This window comes from Gallinula chloropus, assembly GCF_964237585.1.
Source record: "Gallinula chloropus genome assembly, chromosome: 3".
Classification (NCBI taxonomy): Eukaryota; Metazoa; Chordata; class Aves; order Gruiformes; family Rallidae; genus Gallinula; species Gallinula chloropus.
In genome coordinates, this window is record NC_140087.1 from 117,844,458 (window position 1) to 117,857,852 (window position 13,395).

Sequence of the window (13,395 nt, forward strand, 5' to 3'; positions counted from 1 at the left end):
CTGTGTGCTTTTTTCATTGGATCAAGGTTTGAAACATCAGACTGTCTCCACCCAGATAAGAGTCAAAAGTCCCTCCTGCCTATTTTTAGTTCCTTATAACCTTTCTGGCTGCCAAGTTTAAACAGGAACCTCTCAACCTTTTTTGTCTTCTCTGTTCAGATTTTTCAGGCCAGTAATTTCTGTTATTGAATTAGAATTGTACTAACTCTGGAGAAGAACCTGTGGACTGTTTATCTATGTCATAGAATAGAAGAATATCCTGAGCTGGAAGGGACCCATAGGAATCATGAAGTCCAGCTCCTGGCTCCACACAGGCCCAGCCAAGTCAGAGCATGGGACTGAGGGCATCGTCCAGATGCTCCTTGAACTCAGTCAAGCTTGAAGCTGTGACCCCTTCCCTGGGGATGTGGAGAGGGAGGCATCTCTCTGTTACATTATTTTCCTCGCCCCAAAAGCATCTACAACCTGCAGAATCAAATGCTCTTACAGGGAAAACAGGTGTTTGAGTCTCTGAAACCAGAGGAGGGAACTGGTTTCTGCATTTCATGGAGGACAGCTACACTTCTAGGACATAGGTGCTCTGAGAAGGCTCTGAATGCTACTGAGCCCTGTGTTGTATGTGTCATGTTGCACATGGTGCTGAACTAAACTCCTCTAAGCCCTCAGTGCAGGGATCCCTGGTGTGTCCATCCCAGGCAGCTTCAGCAGGGAACAAGCCCAGAGACAACGCAGCAAAGCTGAGGTGGCAGCACATCTGTACATGGCCAGTTGTGCTTTGTGGTGAAACTCAGAGCTTTTCAAGTCTTGCAGCTTCCAAAGGATTTCAGAATTTAGGCTGGTACTGCTGTACTCGGGCACCTAAACTGCAGCTAGATCACATACAAGATGCTACGTGCCCTTGGGGGATCTCAAAATTCCCAATGTCTGAGCAGGGTAAAATAAGCCAAGCAGAGAATGTTGTTAATGCAGCTTACCATATCCAGAAATATGGAATTAAATAATTTAGAATAGATCAGCTCTCTGGTGTGCTGGCAGGGCACTGCCCGGGCTAAAAGTTGACTTAAGGGCATTGCAACTACAGCTGTGTAAACTGTGTGCACCGAAACCAAGACCTGCATATGGATAGTGATAGATGAGCCTGTGACGTATTTGGAGCCTGGAGCAAAACTGATTGTTTATGAAGACCAAGAGAGCATTATGATGATTTTAGGCTCCAATATCATAAGGAGAAGGTAAAGTTTGCCATGAGGCATCATTCTCATTGCTTGCTGAGTAATAATGGTGGAGTGTCACTGGAATGAGCTCAGAGCTTGGTCCTGTGTGCAGCACACTGAGCATCCTCCAGTTCTGGCCTGGAGCAGCTCTGAAAGTCCTGCCTTCAGTGGAGGGACCTCGACTCTTCTGAACCCCTGTAGCAGCAAACAGTTTTCCTCTAATACCTCAGCACAGAGATCACTTCACATTACCCATACACAGCCATAAAGCTGGAAAACAGAACTCCCAACCCCTTCCCCTGCCCAGTTCCTCAGCCAGGATGTATTTCCCAAGGCTGCTGATGGTTGAGTGACAATTGTTTTAGCTCGGCTGTGGCAGTCAGAGGGGATTTGCATTGTGAAACTTTCTTGACAAGCCAAGGAGCAGAGCGGTGCGAGAGGAGGGGGTGGGTGGAGAGATGCTCTGCCAGCCAGGCAGGCGGGATCACTCTGGCAGTGGCTCTGCCCAGCTTTCACTCTGTCTCCCCAGGGAGGGAGAGCCTTTCTCTCACTCCAGGCTTCTCCCCCACCACAGGAGAGGGAGGGAGAGAAGAGAAAGCAGAAGGGTCCCTTCACACTGACAGCACCCAACTGCTCAGCTCACATCTGCAGCAGGCAAACCATGAGGAAGGGTCTCTTTGCTCTTATGGTCACTTTGCCTTTGATTTAAAACTTTCACCCACTTCCACAAGGGATGATGGAGGAGCAGTACATTTCCAAACTCCACCCGGTAGTGGATTATGGAGTTGGGGTCTTTCTTCTGATCATAGGTGAGTTCTGCCTTCACAGCCTGCCTCTTTGCTTCAAGCCTAGGAGTGGACACACCGGGGCTGTGCTGCCGTCAGCATCGGTGGCTCCAGAGGAAGCTAGAGGGCAAATGACAGAAAATCTGTTTCCACACAGGTCCCTGCTTATTGCCTCCGAGCCGGTGGGATGCCAGGATTAATCTCCACTCTCAGATTTGCTGTCTTTTTGTTTCGATGCTGAAGACTTGCCAGCATAAGTTTGCCTCTGCGGTGTCACGAGTATTCAAAATAAGTCGTCGGCTGCTTATCCTGGCATCTCAGCCGCCTGTTTCGTGGTCTGACCCCTGTGGGGAATGCTCATTGTGCATGAAGAGCAGCTGTGCCTCGGGAGGATAGACTGGGATAAAATAGTGAAGGGCTTCCAAACAGGACCTCTGGTTTTTATAATTGCCCTGCTGAAAGCAGATTTACCATGAAATACAAGTGGGGGATGTGTACCAGTTTGCTCCAGCATGGCTTCAGCTAAGTGTTTTCTTCTGTGCCTCTTTGCTGCATGTACCCAGGTTTGCTTACTATATGTTTACTATTGGTGTAGATTTGGAGAGGAGCTGAGTTGGTTGAGGTGTGCAGCCCAACTGAGTTCGGCTAAGGTGTGAGCACACTCCTCCCTGCAGCTCATCTGAAACCCCAGCCTGAGATGCCTTTAGGACAGACAAGCACGGTGTTGGTACGTGCTTTAACGGAGGCTCGGGGCAGCAATGCTGGGCTGTAGCATTTTGCATCTCACCCTGCTCCTGCACACTTGGTGCTGTGCTGTGCCATCCCCTCAGCTGCGCTGGCAGCAGAGAGCACAGCTCAGGGTGGGAAAAATCACTCTGCAACACAGAGAAGGGGTTTTCTTGTAACCCAGGTCAGGATGTTGGCTCCTTTCTACACAAACACGAGTAGATGCAGCTAAGGCAATGGCAGCGAAGCTCCCATTGCTGATAATTGCTCTTGTACCACCATCTCACAGTTTTCCTTGAAGGGTATTTGGGCACCTTCAGCTTCAGGCGTAGCTTCCAGCACTGGATCAAGAGTCTCATGTGTCAGCCAGGTTGTTAAATCCCATACAGGAGCTGTGAGCTTACCTGGAAACCCTGTTTGCTGTATGCACCTGTAGCTTTGCCACCTCACTGGGGGCTGCACCAAGGCCCCTGTGTCCCCTGGTTTATTTATTTATTTAGATAAGGGTTGGCAGGGACCTCTGGAGATCACCCAGTCCAACCCCCAGCTAAAGCAGGATCACCCAGAGCAGGCTGCACAGGATTGTGTGCAGGCAGGTTTGGGATCTCTCCAGAGGAGGAGATATACCATATCTCTGGGCAGCCTGTCCCAGCACTCTGCCAGTGCAGAAGTTGAGATGGACCTTCCTGTGCTCCAGTTTGTGCCCATTGCCCCTTGTCCTGTCACTGGGCACCACTGAGAACAGTCTGGCCCCATCCTCTAGACATCAACCCTTTAGATACTGATAAGTATTGATGATAAATGTTGATGATTTTCATTAGGAAACAAGGCCAGGGCATGTTCTGCATCACTCACCACAACCTCTCTGTGGTTTACTGCCTGGCACAGCTTTGTCCCATGCCCTCCAGCAGCCTCACAGGCAGTGGGATGGTGGACAGGACAGCATCTGTCAATGTAAAAGAGAGGGTGGGCCTGGATGTCTATGGTAAGTCTAAGAGCTTCGTCCTACCTCTTGCACAGTGAGTTCATTTTTGTCTTGAAGCCTGAGGATGTCCCAACCTATGACATCACTGGGCAGGAGAGTGCTCTCCCCACCAAGCCATGGGTTGCTCTGTCAGCGAGCTGTCCCGTGCCAACCCACCATGGGCATCTCTACATGTGCAGGCGTTCAGCTCTCGGGAGCTCAAGTGAGGGCGTGTGGTTAGGAGGTGAATGAATGAGGGATGTAGCATCCCAGATCTGTATCTACATTCTGTGTAAAGCTTTGAGGTGGCATCTCTTCCCCCACTTGGATTTATGCCAGCTCATTTATTCCATTTCGTTGCATGTGCCTTTATTAACTCCTCTGTGAGCACTGTCACTACGTGGCATCTGTGAGCAAGTGCAGCCTTTCTGCCTTCACAGCGACAAGGGAACAGGACAGAATCTTTCCCTGTTTCTCTATTTCCCCTCTGAATTTAGGGAACACCTCAGGAAAGCCTTTGATCACAGTGCAGCTCCAGCACAAATGCTCACTTGAAAGAAAAATGAGCCACTTGCTGTGTACTTGTGACACTGTCATCATGAACACTTTGAAGGCCCATGGGATACCTGAGTAATGTCTGTCCCACAGGTCTCATTGCAAAGCAATCTTTGCTCTGTTGCATGCCTTTCTATGGTCTGTCTCACGGCTCCCAGAGGCCACCAGAACAGGGTGGGTGTCACAGGGTGATTGTAGTCCTTGACCAATGGAGGACCCTTAGTTACCCAGTCAGCACATGTGGACTGTGGAGGCAGCTCAGAGCCCTGGAGTCTTCAGCTGGAACTCCAGAAAAGGAAGCTGAGGGGAGACCTGATCGTGGTCTGTGGCTGATGATGGGGAGTGAAGGGGCAGGTGCTGATCCTCTCTTTGGGGACAGGTGATAGAACCCAAGGGAATGGTGTGAAGCTGCGACGGGAGGTTTAGGTGGGATGTTAGGAAGAGGTTCTGTACTGAGAGGGGGATCAGGCACTGGTACAGGCTCCACAGGAAAGTGGTCACAGCTCCAAGCTTGACTGAATTCAAGAAGCACCTGGATGATGCATTCAGTCCCATGCTCTAAGCTGGCTGGCCCTGTGCAGAGCAGTGTTGGACTCAATGGTCCTTCTGGGTCCCTTCCAGCTCAGGATATTCTGTGATTCTACATTGCAAAGAGGGAAGGCTTTGGGAAGTTGAGGGCAGCAGATGAGAGGAGGGGACAAGCAGGCAGGGCAGCTGGAGTTGTTCAGTAGGAAGGAGAAGTGGGAATTATACCAGGGAAAAATGAAGGTGGGTAGGCCCATTTAACCTGACAGTGTGGGATATTCACATGAGACAACAGCCACAGGGCGACAGGTGGGATGTAGTGCATGAAGTGTGACTTGGAAGTGAAGAGCTATAGTGCAGTGATAGGAAGGGGTAAGACAAGGTCTACTATTGCTATGACAAAATTTCCTCCAGTTGGTAGGGCTACAGGAGGCTCTGAATAGGCTGCTCCAGCAGCTCTACAGTGCAAACACAGCCTGACAGGGAAATCCCTGTTGTGTGGGGAGGCAGGAACTGAAACCCAAGAGCTGGCTGAAGCAAAACAGCAGATGCTGTGGTGAGGATGCCGAGCTGTGCAGTGGCTTTCAGAAACACCATCCACGTGGCATTTCCTATCTGCTTACCTAAAAGAGCAAGTTTCCTTGCTGTGAGCTAAAAAACAAGGTTTCATAGCAGGTGTCAGGGTTTATCCTGGCTGACAGCTAACACAACCACACAGAATCATGGAATCACAGAACGTTAGGAGGTGGAAGGGACCTTGAAAGCTCACTTAGTCTTACCTCCCTGCCAGAGCAGGATCATGCAGACTAAATCACACAGGAACACATCCAGGCAGGATTTGAATGTCTCCAGAGAAGGAGACTCCACAGCCTCTCTGGGCAGCCTGTCCCAGGGCTCCATCACCCTCAAAGTGAAAAAGTTCCTCCTGACATTCCCATGGAACTTCCTGTGCTCCAGCTGCACCCAGTGCCCCTTGTCCTGTCACTGGCCATCACTGAGCAGAGCCTGGCTCCATCCTCCTGACTCTCACCTTTACATATTTATAAACATTAATGAGGACACCCCTCAGTCTCCTCTTCTCCAAGCTCAAGAGACCCAGCTGCCTCAGCCTCGTCTCATGAGGAAGGGGTTCCATTCCCTCTATCATCACGGTGTCCCTGCACTGGACTTTTCAAGGAGTTCTATGTCCTTCTTGAGCTGACGGGCCCAGAACTGGATATTCCCTCTCCTTCCCTTCCCTGTGGGATGGGGGAGAGAATTGAAAAGGAAAAAAAAAGTGGTTTGAGATAAACACAGTTGAATAGGACAGAGAAGAAGATAATGATGATGATGGCAATGATGAAGACAATGATAGCTTTAATAGAATAATATACAAAACAAATGATGCAGAGAACAATTTCACACCACCCAAAGCCAATGCTCAGCTAGCTCCAAGCTAACCTCCCAATTATATACAGCACATGACATAATTGGTATGGAATATGCCTTTAGCCAATCTGTCCCAGCTGTGTCCCCTCCCAGCTTCTTGGGTGCCGCCCACCTTCTTGCTGGCAGGGCAGTATGAGAAGCTGAAAAGTCCTTGACTGGTTGGCAACAACGAAAGTATCAGTGTGTATCAAAGTATTCTCATCTTAAGTGTATAACCCAGAACTGCATCAGCTGCTAGAAAGAAAATTAACTTAATTCCTGCCAGAATCAGGACAGCAGGTCACACACTGGTGTGTTTCCAAAGCATCAGCACAACACAGTGCTGATGAGGTGCTGAATCCTGGCCACTGTTCCAGTCTGTCCTTTCTTCTAGGACTTTAGTCCCAAACTGGTATTTTTCACATCCTTCATATAGATAAGCACTTCACAGACATGCTAATCATGTGATATTATTTTCTGTGCTGATTCTTCTCTTTCAGCCATTCTCACAATCCTTGGAAATTCAGCTGTCCTTGCTACAGCTGTGAAACGCTCTTCCCTCCTGAAGTCACCAGAGCTGCTTACAGCCAACTTGGCTGCAGCAGATATTGGGATGGCAATCAGCATGTATCCACTGGCCATTGCATCTGCCTGGAACCATGCCTGGCTGGGAGGAGATGCGTCCTGCATCTATTATGCCCTGATGGGTTTCCTTTTTGGTGTCTGCAGCATGATGACCCTGTGTGCCATGGCTGTGATTCGACTTCTTGTTACCAATTCACCCAAATCTAACAGTAAGTAATTACATCTCTGGTAACCTCATAAGGGTGCCTTTGGGCTACAATGCTCAGAGAGGTAATTGCTGAATATAGCAGGGAGTATCAGCTCAAGAACTGTAGGAATAAGCCTCAACTTTTCACCCAATATCAAACCTCTAATGCTCCAGGAAGGATCAGATTAAATTCATCATTATACAGTGAGGCTTCTCACTCTTGGTAACACCAAGTGAAACTACCTGAGAGTGCAGAGCCCCGATGTTTGGCTGGACCAGACTGCCTTATCTTCATATTTGTGTGCAAGCAGCCATACCTAAACTTGTAAGAGTGTTCTCCTGGCAATCCTGGTCTGGAAGCACAGTACATTTTGTGTCACCTTGCTTTTGTGAAGCTCCCTGACTTGCCACATTTTGGATCAGCACTGAGGGCCTCTGTGAATCACATATTTAAGAATTAACATCAAAATCTCCATCCCAACAGAACCTCCCCACAATTTCTTACACTCCCTGGCTATGTTCAGTCTGTTTTGCCCATCCCCTCTTCCAATCACATCCTTCATCTCAAATTACTCGAGCCTCATGTTGAGCACCAGTAAGGACTGTGGTGATTTGACCCTGGCTGGAGGCCAATCCATAGACACTCTCTGCTTTGTCTCTGAAGAAGCCCAAAGCTTAGGGAACTGCAGCAGCAGCCCAAAGAGCATTTGTAGCCACCATTCTGTTGGAGAAGAAGTTATGGCAAAAACCATGTGGCTGAGAGGAGATTCATATATGTTTGCTCTTCCTCTTTCTTGCAGGTAACAAAATCACCAAGAACACTGTTTGTGTCCTGATTGCTCTCATCTGGCTCTACTCCTTGCTCTGGGCCATTCTGCCCTTGGTGGGCTGGGGCTACTATGGTCCTGAGCCATTTGGCATCTCCTGCACAATAGCCTGGAGCAAGTTCCACAGCTCCTCCAATGGCTTTTCATTCATCCTGAGCATGTTCCTCCTGTGCACAGTCCTGCCTGCAGTGACCATCGTTGCCTGTTACTTGGGAATTGCCTGGAAGGTTCATAAAATGTACCAAGAGATACAGAATATTGACAGGATCCCTAATGCAGCAAAACTGGAGAAGAAGCTGACATTGGTGAGTTATGCCAGCAATGAATCTGCAGTAATCATGAGCCTGCAGAGATTTGGCTCTGCTCATGCCTGGCTCATGATGACCCTTCATTGCTTTTGCCTAGTATTGACCAAAGACAGAGTTGTGATTAGGGTCTCACCCATACTCTGTGCTTCTCAGAGGAGCAGTGGGCTTCTGGCATCCTTCTCATTTCAGTAGCTTGATCAGGATAGAATCCTGCAGGTACAATGCAGCTTGTTAAATCTTTAGGTGGTTGCATCCCAGATTTTTATAGACATACACATTTCTAGGCATGTTGGAATAGCTGCTGAATCCTTTCATGCTGTAGCTGGGGTGGAGGACTTGTTCTGTCATCCTAGGTATTTTTAATTGAGGGGCTACTCCCAGTGAGAGCTACATGGAAATCCTGTATGAAACAGGAGGGATTCATAGAACCTTTTTCAAATAAGCACTTCAGTAGCCCATTTTGATCTGTTGATAGGCTGGAGTTTCGGGTTGGGCTGTGTCCCTTGTCACATTGCAGCTAGAGTCAGGGAAGGAAATGGAGACAACTGCCTCATAGCTGAAGTCCCTGGGTTTGTTCAGCCTGAAGAAGAGGAGGCTGAGAGGAACTCATCATGGTCTGTGGCTTCCTGATGAGGGAGAAGAGAAGGGGAAGATGTCGATCTCTCTCCTCTCTTTGGCAATCAGTGATAGAACCTGAGGGAACAGCATGAAGCTGCACCAGGGGAGGTTTAGGTTGGCTGTTAGGAAGAGGTTCTGTGCTGAGAGTAGGGTCGGGCACTGGCACAGGCTCCCCAGGGAAGTGGTCACAACACTGAGCTTGGCTGAGGTCAAGAAGTGCCTGGATGATGCGCTCAGTCTGACTTGGCTCATGATGACCCATGCTCTGAGCTGGCTGGCGCTGTGTGGAGCCAGAGTTGGACTTGATGGTCCTTATGGGTCCCTCCCAGTTCAGGAGATTCTGTGATTCTGTAAGAAACCCACAGTGCAGATTAGATTAAAGTGTTTATGCACTGTGTGGCATTCCCTGAGCACGCGGCACAACACAGCAAGCAGGCAGTTCCAGGTACTTCCACTGGTTCACGTGTGGTTTCATCCACACACCACATCCCCAGCCATTTGCCAGCTGAGAACCAAAGCCCTGTTTCCCTTTCAGATGGCTGTGCTCATCTCCATTGGCTTCCTGAGCTCGTGGACTCCCTACGCAGCCGCCAGCTTCTGGTCCATATTTAACTCCAGCGATTCCCTCCAGCCCATCGTTACTCTTCTTCCCTGCCTCTTTGCCAAATCTTCAACAGCCTACAACCCTTTCATTTACTACATCTTCAGCAAAACCTTCCGCCGGGAAATCAAACAGCTGCAGTGTTGCTGTGGCTGGAGAGTTCGTTTCCTCAGCACCGAAAACTCCGCCGAACACCCCGTGTCCATGATGTGGAGTGGACGTGGCAACGCTCGTCCCTCTTCGGCTGCCAAGGAGGACCAGGGAGCTGCAGCTCGCTGAAAGGCAGCGATGGTTTCACATCACGTGGGCTCACTCAGGGGGGCCCAAACGAGGCGGAACGCAGCGTGTGGGGTTGTCACTGTCTGTCTTATGTCAGATACAGGGGTTTAAGTGTATATTTTTTAAAGCAACTCTCAAATATTGTCTTTGAGCTGCACAGCAAAAAAAAAAAAAAAAAAACCAACCAACAAACCCTGCTATATTTTTTTTCCAAGAATTTCCAGTTTAGAGGAAATAGATTTATGTACTAGACATAAAAAACATGTAAGCTAAACTTCTTTTCAGGGAAACAGCTATCATTAAAAGAGGATTTATTATTTTTGTGGGTTTTTTTTTTCCTTATGCTTCCTTTCTTAATGCCATCTATCTGCAGACTCTTGGCTCTATCAGTACAACAGCCAGCAGAGAAACCCATAGCTTGAACGCAAACTGTTACCAAATAAATACAGCTGTAGAGCGTAGCTTCCCACCAATACAGGCAGAAAACCATATGGGTAGCAAGAAATACTCACTGCCAGGGTAAGATAAAGTGGTTGCTATCAAAATGTCTTACGGAGATCCACAGCTCCTTGCTCTGCCAGAGGTACGGCGCCAGCACCACGAAACACGGGCTCCAACAGGAGTCTGAAGAGGTGAGGTGGGGATGTGGCAGTCGGCAGAGGATGTCTTGTGTGTATCACAGTGAGAAGTGAAGGAACCTCTTGGCAAGGGGAGCCATGCACTTAGGCCATTTGCTGAGGTAGAACAGATCTTCTACAGTGAAAGCTGCCAGAGCATTTATTTTCCGGAGGAGGACTCTGTGCAGCACGCCAAAAGGCATCCCCAGGATAACCAGCCCGGCAGCAAGCAATCCCACTGACATAGTTGTTGCTTTTATCACTTCAGTGGGAGCTTCTGAGATAGCGAGTTCCCCTCTGGCTGGAGCACTGACACAACTGCAGTGGAGAACAGTTTACTGACCTCGGCTTTCCAGAGTGTAAAAGGGCTACAGAAGGATGGAGGGGGACTGGTTACAAGGGCAGGGAGTGAGAGGACAAGGGGGAATAGCCTTAAGCTGAAGGAGGGAGATTTAGGTGAGATATAAGGAAAAAAAATCTTCCCTATGAAGGTGATGAAACACTGGCTCAGGTTTCCCAGAGAAGCTGTGGCTGCCCCTGGATCCCTGGCAGGGTTCAAGGCCAGGTTGGATGGGGCTTTGGGCATCCTGGGCTAGTGGAAGGTGTCCCTGCCCATGGACTGGATGGGCTTTGAGGTCCCTTCCAACCAAAACAGTTCCTCAATTCTATGATCCAAAGACCCAGTTTAAAGCATATGTAAATCCATTGACATCATCCTGCCAGGCAGTTCTAAGAAAAGAAGTGGAAATTTTTATTTCCTACAGTTTAACTATCTCTCTCTGACTTATTGCTTGTGATTTTAAAGGGCATAAACACCTGTCTAAAGGGTTTGAAATCTTGTACAGAATGTGATTAGATAGCTGCAGCCATTCTTGCTTCCCCCACTTACTCAGCTGGGGAAGAGTGGCTGGAAAGCTGCCTGGGGGAAAAGGACCTGGGGGTGTCAGTCAACTGCTGGCTGAATATGAGCCAGCAGTGTGCCCAGGTGGCCAAGAAGGCCAATGGCATCCTGGCTTCTGTCTGGAATAGTGTAGTCAGCAGGTCCAGGGAGCTGATCATCCCCCTGTACTGGGCATTGGTGAGGACACACTTCAAGTACAGGGTTCAGTTTTAGGCCCCTCACTATAAGAAAGACTTCGAGACCCTGGAGAAGGACAACAGAGCTGGTAAAGGGTCTGGAACAGAAGTCTGATGAGCGGCTGAGGAAACTGGGGTCATTCAGGCAGGAGAAGAGGAGGCTGAAGGGAGATCTTATCGCTCTCTACAACTACCCAAAAGGAGGTTGTACCCAGGTAGGTGATGACCTTAAAGGTCTTTTCCAACATAAATGATTCTATGGCTCTGTGATTTATCTTTGCTTTAGGTTTAGTGAAGACAGACAGATTTCACACAGAGATTAAACAACAACCTAAACCAATAGTGAATGGACTTTTATACTTCTACCATGCTCAGGCTGTAATAATTAGCTTAATTTTATAGCCTACAGCTAAGGCCAAGAGCAGGATTAAAAGATGGGCTGAAACACTTCTGTGGCTATGGGAATTCCAGCTCTTGTGGAGTGTGGATTACCAAAGAACCAACAAAATGAGACATGAGTTGTAACATATGCTGAGGCACAAATCAATCACTTTGGGCTAGGCAACTTTAGGGAGCTCACCTTCCCCTGAACTCCTGCCACTGGCATTGTTGCAAACTCTCTTAACTTTTCCACTAGACTGAACTCGGTTTATTTGTAAAAAAATCCTGAATTGTTATCTTCTAGGGTGGCATTTCCTTGTCTGGGGTTGTCACTCCCAGAGGCTCTATGCAGAATGAGGCTGTGCTCAATCTTCTCTCCCAGATAGCAAGAGGTGAAGCAACTGCTGGGAAATGGTCACCTCTGACAGCCCACGGCTCCAGGAAATGGGAAAAGGGAAGAGGGATGTGAGACAGAGGAAAAAACGCTGAGAAGGGAGCTTGTGAAAGCTGAAGGGAAAAAATTCTTCATTGAAACAGTTGTCAGGACATGGAACAGGCTGCCAGGGAGGGGGTTGAGTCACCATCCCTGGATGTGTTTAACAGCTGGGTAGATGAGGTACTTAGGGATGGGGTTTAGTAGAGGGCAGGAATGGTTGGACTCGATGATCTTAAAGGGAAATGGAGAGTGGAGTTGAGCCTGGGAAGAAGGGAGGGGTTGGGATTTTAAGCTTTCTTCTTATTTCTCATCATTTTTGCTTGGTAATAAATTATATTGATTTTTTTTCCTGTGTGGAGCCTGTTTTGCCTGTGACAGTAACTGGTGAGTGATCTCTCCCTGCCCTTTTCTCTCCCACAAGCCTTTCACTGCATCTCTCCTCTGCCCAGCTGAGGGGGGCAGTGATTGAGCAGCTTTGGGGGACACCCACCACAGAACAGAACAATGACACACACACAATGTACTGCAACGCCAGTATCCTCCATGAAAACTTTAGGAGCAGAACAGGTCTACACCCACTTGTAAAAGCTTATAACACCTAAGCAGTACTGAAAATGTGCCACTCAGCAATACAGGCAAAATCACTGTAAAACCACAAGATCTGTGTACTGCTGAAGTGTAACACTCAGCCTGGTTTGTTACCTGTCAATGTATTTCAGTTTTAGAGATCCAAGGCTGCAAGTGTTTGCTTATCAAATATGGCTCAAATGTCTTTGTCACTTTTCAGTCTCAGTGAGAAACAAATTGAAATGTCCCCAGCAGAGACTCAGTTTTAGATGGCTTCATGCTATGTACAGAAAATTAGCTATATACAGAAAAAAGCCGGGCAGCACTTAACCAGAGAACTAGGAATGGAGGCACAGCACACTATGCAGGGGACTAGATTTTTCTTACGTTTCATTAAGTTGATTTATGTTCAGATTATAACTCAAATTCCATGGCATTTAGAATCACAGACTGGTTTGGGCTGGAAGAGATCTTAAAGATAATCAAGTTCCAACCCCCTGCCATGGGCAGCGACACCTCTCACCAGCCCAGGCTGCTCAAGGCCCCATCCAACCCGGCCTTGAACACCTCCAGGGACGGGGCAGCCACCACTCCCTTAGGCCAGGGCCCTGCCACCCAGGTAGTGAAGAACTGCTTCCTAATATCCAAGCTAAATCTATCCCCATCCAATTTAAAATGATTCCCCCTCATCCTATCACTCCATGCCCTTCTAAAAAGTCCTTCCCCAGATTTCTTG

The 13,395-nt window shown here is 48.4% G+C and overlaps 1 protein-coding gene across 1 annotated transcript; it reads left to right on the forward strand.

Moving 5' to 3' along the window:
- Positions 1 to 1,950: 1,950 nt before the first annotated feature.
- Positions 1,951 to 9,581, forward strand: LOC311189520 (opsin-5-like; the record flags this gene model as incomplete). Its single annotated transcript, XM_084261183.1, has 4 exons — positions 1,951 to 2,023; positions 6,677 to 6,970; positions 7,749 to 8,080; positions 9,237 to 9,581. 4 exons carry the CDS (start codon positions 1,951 to 1,953, stop codon positions 9,579 to 9,581), a joined length of 1,044 nt encoding a protein of 347 aa, XP_084117309.1.
- Between the last annotated feature and the right edge of the window lie 3,814 nt (positions 9,582 to 13,395).